General features: G+C 46.3%; 2 protein-coding genes across 3 annotated transcripts; both read right to left on the reverse strand.

Annotated features, from left to right (window-relative positions):
* Window positions 1-261: 261 nt before the first annotated feature.
* Window positions 262-1,269, reverse strand: LOC119355746. Its single transcript, XM_037622609.1, has 3 exons — window positions 914-1,269; window positions 750-842; window positions 262-651 (listed from the first exon to the last, which is right to left on the reverse strand). Exons 1-3 carry the CDS (start codon window positions 995-997, stop codon window positions 400-402), a joined length of 429 nt encoding a protein of 142 aa, XP_037478506.1. The 5' UTR covers window positions 998-1,269; the 3' UTR covers window positions 262-399.
* Window positions 1,270-2,835: 1,566 nt separating this feature from the next.
* Window positions 2,836-7,556, reverse strand: LOC119355744 (protein FAR1-RELATED SEQUENCE 5-like). Of its 2 annotated transcripts, XM_037622607.1 has the most exons (8): window positions 7,273-7,556; window positions 6,925-7,152; window positions 5,573-5,837; window positions 4,780-5,470; window positions 4,225-4,682; window positions 3,863-4,148; window positions 3,656-3,764; window positions 2,836-3,533 (listed from the first exon to the last, which is right to left on the reverse strand). In XM_037622607.1, exons 1-6 carry the CDS (start codon window positions 7,467-7,469, stop codon window positions 4,101-4,103), a joined length of 1,887 nt encoding a protein of 628 aa, XP_037478504.1. In that variant the 5' UTR covers window positions 7,470-7,556; the 3' UTR covers window positions 2,836-3,533; window positions 3,656-3,764; window positions 3,863-4,100. The 2 variants fall into 2 exon arrangements, with proteins under 2 accessions (XP_037478504.1, XP_037478503.1); XM_037622606.1 differs by having other exon boundaries at window positions 2,836-3,764.
* Window positions 7,557-8,880: the final 1,324 nt, after the last annotated feature.

Below are 8,880 nucleotides of genomic sequence, written 5' to 3' on the forward strand. Positions count from 1 at the left end.
GTTTTCCTATGTATTTCCCAATGCATGCCTACTTCCCCCTAGATGCTTTTTCCGGTTCTGCTACAATTTTTCTTCAGTAAACCGACCATCCTCGTATTATTTTTATTTATTATTCACCATCTATGTGGTGCATTTCATACTTTTGGGGGTGTTAGTTGAATGCCTCTCACCTAAACAACCAATATTTGTTAGCTCTGCTATGAACACTCGTGGGCAAAAATATGATAGTGACTTTTCCTAATTTTACTTGTCGTCCCACTGCGACGGTGATATTAAGAACGCACACACCATTCATATCATTTCTAGCTTGCAAAAGAGCGACATAATTTTTTATTACACACGATTCTTAACCACGCCAGTAATGGCATCATTACCGACGCTGCCATCAACATGCTCCCCCTAACCATGTTTAGCACGCTTGGCAAATGAGCTGCTGCTGTCTTCCTCTGCATCTTCATCCGGCTCGCCATGGGCGCCAGCCGAAGAGTGCTCGCCGTCTTCAACCTCTGCAAGCTCATCCATCCCCAGAGGCTGGTCTTCTGGGTCATGTTCTCCATAGCCTTCTTCCACATCCTGCATCGCCTGCATCTCAACTTCCTCCTGCATCACGATGTGTCCGCCCTCCGAGACATCACTTGCAGGCGGCGTCTTCTGCAGGGTAATCACCAGATAAAGCAAATTCAGAGATAACTATAGATATGGCATGCTAACTGGATGCAACCCCCTCCCCCCCCAGCCCTTCATCATACCTGCTCAACGACTGCTGACACTCCAGATGATGAACTCGCCGCTACTCCTGCTCCTACGGGCTGGTTTACTGAACTTTCAGATGCATCAGACACCTGACAGTAGGTTACACACTTAGAATGAGCTCCCTCACGTTAAGTTGAGAGTCGGTTAAGAAGAGACTAACCTCTGGGATTACACCAGCGCCCTTGTGAGTAGGATCAGATTTCGTCAGGCCAGACACCGAGAACGATTGCAGGTTAGGAGCCATGGCAAGAGCTACCCTCTAATGGAAGGACTTGGTATACTAAAACAGAGGAATGGCTTACGCACTGCCCTCTGCCTCACTACTTATCTGTCTGTAGCTCCTCTCTTTCCCGCACTTGGGGTTTGAAATTTGAAATGGGTCAGTAGAGCAATGGGCGCCACACCACCGAGAGGCATACACCTGTAAAAAATGCACACTGAAATGTGTCCACAACAGGGATGCCGAAGTGATAGACAAACAATTCTATAGCGGACTTGGACTAGCGACACATTTCTCCATATATGAAATTCAATTCACCCGACATCAAAGAGAAGCTCAAGCTCGGGATCAAAGATCAGCTACAGATCGGGCTGGCATTCATCATAGTCGGCAGCTTACTTTTGACTGAAACATTTACTTTGCACTACATCCGTAAGAATCTGATGGAAAATGACTGCAACGCAATCAATTTATCCCTTCCTCGTGCGCGCGTATCGTATATAGTTCAATGAGAAACAATGCTTTCTGATATTCACGAATTGGATTCGAACCAATGTCCCCCGACTCCTCTACCGAATAAGGATTGTGATTCACATTTCCTCGTTCTCTTTCTAGCTGCCCATATGGGTGGCTGCTATCATCCCCTTTTGATAGCTTCTTATCCGCATCCGCGAGCATAAGCGGAATAGCCTGAACACTCATAGCGATTACCTCAACCCTTGTCTTTCCTTTGGCTCCGCTCGGTGGGGGGGACCCAATGTACCAATTCTTTCACTCGACCCTGCTCCTTCTTCTTTCTCATTTGCCTCTTTCCCTCTCTCCTGCTCCCCCCCCCCCGACTGTCACTCTATGGCAAAGCTAAAGCTTTCCTGGCGCTTGGTGAATAATCTTTCTATAGGGACAAATAAAAGCCCAGTTTTGACCTTGCTGCATATAACATCTAGCATTTCATGTGTCTGAATGTAACAGCCAATAATCTGGTTTGCAAACCTATCTTTGCCCTCCTCGACTGCGGGAGCCCTCCATCGTTGCAGTACAATAGACGTTAATTTCAAGCGTAGCTTACTGGACATACGGTCAAGAACTTCTTGCAGCCTTCAAAAGAAGACTTTAGACATGACGCCAACACCTACGATAGGAATGCCGAATAGTATATCATCTGCGTAGCGAGCGAAATAGACGTACTTGGTAGAATCCCTCCTCTTGGGCCATAGCATCGAATTGCAAGTCGAGTTGATGCAGGAATGATTGAATCAAAACAGGCGAGATCGGTGATCCTTGTGGAAGGCCGACTTCACTGTTTGAGTAGTCATTCCCTTTCTTAGAAAGTCTCGGTGTCTTGAGAAAGCAATTGATGAGGTCAATGAGAGAAGCGTTATCTGTACCTAAGAGCTTAGACAAATGTTCAAGTAGTAACCGATGGTCTATGCTATCGAAACACTTGACCACGTCCACCTGAACCATAGAATCCATAGACGGCCATTGAGTTAATGCACGGAAGAAGGGCCGAGAACCTTGCGGAAGCCCTGCGCAGATGGGGAAATTCGTGGATCTAATTACTAGTCCAAGTTCGCTATGGGAAAGCTTACCAACATCTGATGAATTTCTTTTTTTCCATGACCACAGAGTGTGCACACTCTTAATTGCTGACAACTTTTTTTGCAGCCCAGGCAGAAAAATACAACAGCCGCTTATATGGAATTCGATTATCTTCAGTATTCACAATTTCATTTTCTCTCATTTCACGTTTCCCATTCATCCAATTTCCATTTATGCGTCAGCATACTGACAAATAAATCATATATATGCACACCGAGACAATACTCATAACCGCACAAATGCATCAGCAGGTTGCACAAGAATTCAAAAAAATACTTAAGATTGATTTATGCAAATCCCCTATACGATTAGATGCAGACCAGTTCAACAGTACGTGATTTTTTAGATTCCACATAACTACTTTTTCACATGCATAGGAGCTGCATACACTCAGCAAGCATGAAACTTCATAAGTTCTACACACATAATTACTGAACCACACATTCAGAACTACAGATTTTTAGTCTAAGTAGTTCTTTCCAAGCGCTCACATGCCTATAACCCGCAGATCACTAACTTTGTTGCAGTTGTTTCGCCTGTGACCTTCAACTCCACAATTTTTGCACCTTGCTGGTTTCCGAACAGGCTTTGGTGCATCACCCCGGTCCGGGCAAGTAGTCCTCTTGTGCCCTTGCTGCCGACATATGCTACAGAACCTGGTCCGCTACCTGAGCCCCTCGTAAGGTGCCTTCTCACGGCTAGTTGTCGGGCGCCCCATCTCTTTCCTTTTCTTTGGCGCCAACAAGCCACTGAGTCTATTACCACTCTCATTTGCAGAAGTAGCATCATCATTCACATTTCCGAAGCCTGCACCTCCACTTGCCGCAACTACTGTCGTATGGGCAGCAAGCTCATCACCATTTGCCCTTGCATTAGCACCATCTCCATGCTGACCAATCCTGTCCTCCAGTCCGAGCCCATCCCTTATTTCCGAGAATGGTTCCATTTGGACCAGGCAATCCTTGATGAGAGTCATGAATTTGTCATATGCTTCCACGCTTGCATCGCCCATTCGAACCAACTCCATGGCATGCATATACATATTGAAATGCCTGAAGCTGAAAGGATTGTTGTGAGCATTACCTCTCTGATATTGAGTAAGGTGGGCTGGCAGTATGTCCCGTGCGTCCCTGGTCCATCGCTTCACAATGTGTTTTTGCGGTATCTCTATAACACGGATGAAATCCAGCACCTGCAATGGTCAGTTTTCATGTCTTAGTACACAGCAGATTGCACGCATTGTACGCATATCTACAATAAGAGTTGCTTAATTTTCAGCAGTTACCATACCTTCGCAACATGGCTGCAAAGCAGCCCCATGTGTGCAAATTGCCCACACTCACGGTCATATTCATCACCTCCTTCAAGAACAGCTACCTTATATGACACCCTACACCACTTCTCCCTCCTAGCAGCATCGGTATGAATGGTAAGATACAATTTTCCTTTCTCCAGCTCCTCCACTTGGTATGCGCCGCACTCATAAAGAATGTGTCCAAACTGCTCGAACATAGCTCGCGTGTATATCTTACCAGCATGCCTCTATAGCTAAGTTTGCTCTGTACAGCGGTCTACCCTGAAACATAGATGCATCAAAATCAGTGATCATGTTACTACCACATAGCAAGTTGCCATTACAAAATATGACTTACTATCTGTGTCCGCTTCTCCTCGTAGTTCTCCTCGGCTTCCCTGTCAAATTGTAGTCTCATGTATTTCTTCACAAACATATGCATGGGACAACCAAGCGGTACGTAGTTCTTCAACATGTGGTTTGCACTTTCACTGCGCTGGGTGCTGCTCATCTTAGCACAAAAAACTCCTTTAAAATAAGGCTTCACCCACTTGTGTCTTATGTCATACAACTGCCTCATGTAGTCATGTGTCTTCAAACTATATTTCTCCACCAAGATCTTCCAAGCTTCCTCGAATTCATCGATTGTAAGCATGTGATTTACTACCTTGTGAAATTCTGCCCTAAACTCGCTCTTCTTCGAGTACAGCGATCCAAGTGATTCTTTTGCCTTCTTCAGCACATGCCACTTGCACCAACGGTGTGCCGTCTGCGGCATCACATTTTTAATGGCGACCTCCATAGCCCGGCATTGATCTGCAAAACATCACACATCGCTGTTAGACAACAATGATTTCGAAACAACTATAGACATTGTTAGCACAGATAGTTCCTTTACAACTAGGCATCACACCTGTTAGAATTGTCCTCGGTGCAGTCTCACCCATCATCCTAATGAATTCTATGAAAACCCACTCAAATGTCTCCACCTTTTCATCACGGACAAGAACACCGGCCAGGATGATGCTCTGGAAATGATTATTCACACCCACAAACAGACCAAATGGCATGTTGTACAGGTTTGTTCTGTATGTTGTATCAAAGGTTACGACATCTCCAAAGAATGTGTACTGCAACCTGCTGCTCCCATTTGCCCACATAAGAGTTGCTATCCGACCATCCTCATCTGCTTGCACACGATAGGTGAAGTGAGGATCTCTTGAGCCCAGCTCTGCAAACACCTCCATGGTCTTCCTCACATCATCCTCTGACTGTTCTCTATTTATTTTACCACACAAATTCTTCAGAGCTCTTTTTGTGAAAGGCACCTTTTCCATTGAACCAAAGAAGCTTCCAATTATGCTATGCACTTTGGCTAGGTTAACATTGTTTTGTCGCAACTGCTCGACCAAGTCTCTGCTGTAAGCATCGATGTGCTTGTGTGAAGGCCAGTGTATTGTCTGCCCATATGTAGGAGATAGCGAATGGTTGTGCTGCTCACGGTGCTCAGCTATGTACCAACCATTGTCCTTTGTGCGAAGCAGTCTTATTAATGCCGGGCATTCACAACGACATGATCTTGTGTTTTCCACACCTGGTTTACCCTGCATAAAACAGTAATGCAATCATAGACGTGTCAGGTTACACGAACCACAGAACAACAACACATGTATGAAAGTAATCCATATAATTATAGAAATGCATACTGCACCCCCGCAAACAATTTCCTGCATGCACTTTGTTCTCTCCACATTCAGCCTACTCTTCTCATATCTTATTCCAAACCCCTTCTCCCACGAGTAGAGATTGTAGAAGTCATAGGCCTCCCCAAGTGTATCAAAGCTTGTGCCCAGTTCTGGCACAACCACAATGCTTCCAGGCTTGTCACCAAACCCCCGAATTGCTTTCTCAAGGGCACTGGTTCGCCCAGGGCAAGGAGCCCTGCCAGGAGCAGCAGCTCCAATTCTAACCCTGCATTTCAAGGATTATTCACATCAGCATCATGATGGATGTTTAACTCAAAAATGCATTTTCTGGAATCTTGCCATATAAATTATGTTCTTCCGGTTCATCACACTCTTTTTATATACAATGCCTCGTCAACGCCCCAAGACTGCTATCCTTTATATTGTCCCAGTACAGCTATGGTGTCAGGGGTAACATACACACCAATCCTAATTGTTATCCATACGATTCCTATATCAGTCTTTCATAATCCCCAAAATATGCAACTGAAAATTATCTACATGCCTGATCACTAATATTTTCACCCTGTCTAACCAACTAACTTTTAGTCCAGCCTACATTTTCTGTTTGCCCCCATGTTTTATAAGTTTTGGTATACCGGTTATTTCATACCAGATTAGGTGTGCATACCATGCATCATAATTTAGTTTTTGCAAAATAGAGCATCACTACCGCGCCGGTCATATTTTCTAATTTGTAGGTTGCAGATTGTGAATCGCCGGCTGGTATGAAAACATAGAGGCATCTCCCCAGGGCAAGGGAGACTAATGGTTCGCTCTTTTCTTCGTCGGTTCAGTAGTTGTACGACGCAAACAGTCAGCACTATAAATAAAGGAAAAAATTAATATAATCGTGAAATGCTTGTCTTCATAATATATTTGTAGTGGGAATAAATGCATCATATTTTTGTAGTGGGAATAAATGAATTAAATATATTAATAGAATCAAAATGTATGAACTGATAATTTCCAAATGGTGCATAGTTGGATGTGGCTATCATCGATTTCGAGACAATTGTGCATGCGACTCACATCATTCAACTACCAGTTGACCCACCAGCAAAGTCAGGTCAGTGCTGGTGTTGTATGTGCGCAAACGTCGATCACAACAAGAAATACTTGTACATGGAATTTGACAGTACTGATGAAAGCCGTGTTGAGGCACAGCAGAACACATAAGATTGTACTGCTGTAGCCTTAGGGCATGACAAATGATTTGTTATTTGATTCGATTTTTTCCCGCATGTCTATGCATCCTAGCAGAGAAGAACAGAACAATTCCCAGTGCAAGAAATTGTACAGTCAGAGGTTACCTGCGAGTCCAGCCTGGTGTTTTTGGATCAACTTGGCCAATGGATTGCTCAGATGCCTGCGGTTCATCATCCCGCTCAGCCGCAGCTGCCCCATCCATCGCACAGGTCTGCCCGTCAACGCTTATAGTGGCCATGGGGGACAGCTCCTCCGTCACTGTCGCAACCGCTGGGTAGTGCACCGGCTCCATTGGCAACTGGTTGTCATTCACCTCCTCCATCACCGCGGACCTGCAGTCCAACAAATCCATTATGGATCAGGACCACTTACACAATGAACAATCATAATCACTGTGGACAACTGATTGGGGGCGGGGCAAGAGTACGGGGGGTGAGGGATTTTTGCCTTACCTCCTAATTGGTTGCATCAGGAACTCCATCGACGATACTCGCCGTCGTGCACTCCTTCTTCCGCAGATCTCTGGCGGCGTCAATGGCGGACACAAGAAATACTGGCGAGAGGTGGGAGACAGCGGCGTTGTTTGCCTCCGTAGCCATTTACTGGCCAGGCCTGCGCCTACTGAAGGAGATTCGCTTTCCTGAGTCATGGATCAGGTAACCAGCTGACGTCCCGAGCCACGGCTCAGGGGAAAGGCAGTCACAGCGCCATCCGCGGGCTCCGTCCCGACGCGGCATACACGGCGACAGTACGCCGTATTCCATCCCCTCACGATTTAATGCCGCTCGACGCGCTGGCTCAGTAATTCAGCGACGCACATCCCAATGCGCTATCGGCTGGTCATGATAAAGTGTTCACCTGTGCTCGCGAGCAGAACAGCCGCTTCCGGTTTTCTCTGCCTTCCGTCGGTGCCGCTGGTGGTCCGCCTTTTCTCCAATGGCCTTAGAGCCATGGCGGCACGGTGGATCCTGGTTTTTGCCGGCAGGATGGCTCGGTATCTAGACGTTTCTTTGAGTTTTGTCAGGGTTTGTGTCCTGTTTGGGAAGACGTGACGACGGTGGCTCCTTGAAGATGGAATAAAGTTCTCCTCGCCTAGCCTTCGTCCCGGTGGTGCCTCTAGCATCGTTGATGTGGGTGTGGAAGTGTGTGCCCGACGGATATGTCCTTGATGGATTTGCTCGTAGTTCGTCTACATTCGTGTGTCTTTAGTTGGATCCTTCAGATCTATGCTACTCTTCAATATCTACGGTTGATGTTTTGGTGCGTTGGTCCTATGGTGCGTTAACACGACGATTTTCCGACTGTCTACTACAACAAGTTTTGCCCCGCTCCGGCTAGGAAGGAGCGCTTGCGGCGACGCGTCTTCGGCTCGCTCCAGTGCTCTACGGATCTGGTTGTAATTTTTATTTTTATTTTTGTGTTTGTTGTACTGCCATAATTAAAAATGAATAAATCGACAATTTTCCACAGAATAAAATAAATGAGTTGACCTACCTGCCATTCCAATCGGTTCAGACGCGAAATCATGACCGGCAGATAAAGGGCTTCTCGATCTGGTACGTGGACCACGTGTGCGCCCTTCCGTTCAACCCGGTCGTCTTCGAGTGAAGTCTATTTTAAACCCCGAGGTTGTAGAGCACGCCATGAATGAACCTTGACGTCCAAATCCCTGAAATTGATACCCTGACTTCTTCAATCCCGATCGTTTTTGACCTTTAGGCCGTATTCAAACAGAAAAGGCCGGGATGAGTGAATTATGCAGCACATGTTTTGGGGGCCCACCTGTCAGCATGAGAAAGAAATAGAGAAATATTTAATATTTAAATTTTAAACCAGAGGACTCTGGGTTCGAGTCGTGCACGTCCTAAGCCTGCGCTGGTGCATGCTCACGTTGCTGCGTCGCCGAACCTGGCTGTGGCACTGCGAATGGAGCAGGCGGCGACGGGGATCATGGAGACGTGCCTGAGCGCGGCTACCTGTGCGTGGCCTAATGTCGTTGTTGACTAGGCCCCGATCGCTCCACGGCGACTACTTTCCGGCGGTCGAATGCGTACGTACAC

This window comes from Triticum dicoccoides, chromosome 2A, assembly GCF_002162155.2.
Source record: "Triticum dicoccoides isolate Atlit2015 ecotype Zavitan chromosome 2A, WEW_v2.0, whole genome shotgun sequence".
In the NCBI taxonomy this organism is placed as follows: Eukaryota; Viridiplantae; Streptophyta; class Magnoliopsida; order Poales; family Poaceae; genus Triticum; species Triticum dicoccoides.

Bases quoted from the DNA above. Each gene is read 5' to 3' on its own strand.
- LOC119355744 (XM_037622607.1), bottom strand. From the start codon at position 7,469: ATGACTCAGGAAAGCGAATCTCCTTCAGTAGGCGCAGGCCTGGCCAGT. The intron at 5,838-6,924 runs GTAACCTCTGAC...CTTGAAATGCAG, and splicing joins ACACCAGGCTGGACTCGCAG to GGTTAGAATTGGAGCTGCTG. The intron at 5,471-5,572 runs GTATGCATTTCT...TGTTTTATGCAG, and splicing joins AAATTGTTTGCGGGGGTGCA to GGTAAACCAGGTGTGGAAAA.
- LOC119355746 (XM_037622609.1), bottom strand. From the start codon at position 997: ATGGCTCCTAACCTGCAATCGTTCTCGGTGTCTGGCCTGACGAAATCT. The intron at 843-913 runs GTTAGTCTCTTC...ACCTACTGTCAG, and splicing joins GCGCTGGTGTAATCCCAGAG to GTGTCTGATGCATCTGAAAG. The intron at 652-749 runs GTATGATGAAGG...ATTACCCTGCAG, and splicing joins TGTCAGCAGTCGTTGAGCAG to AAGACGCCGCCTGCAAGTGA.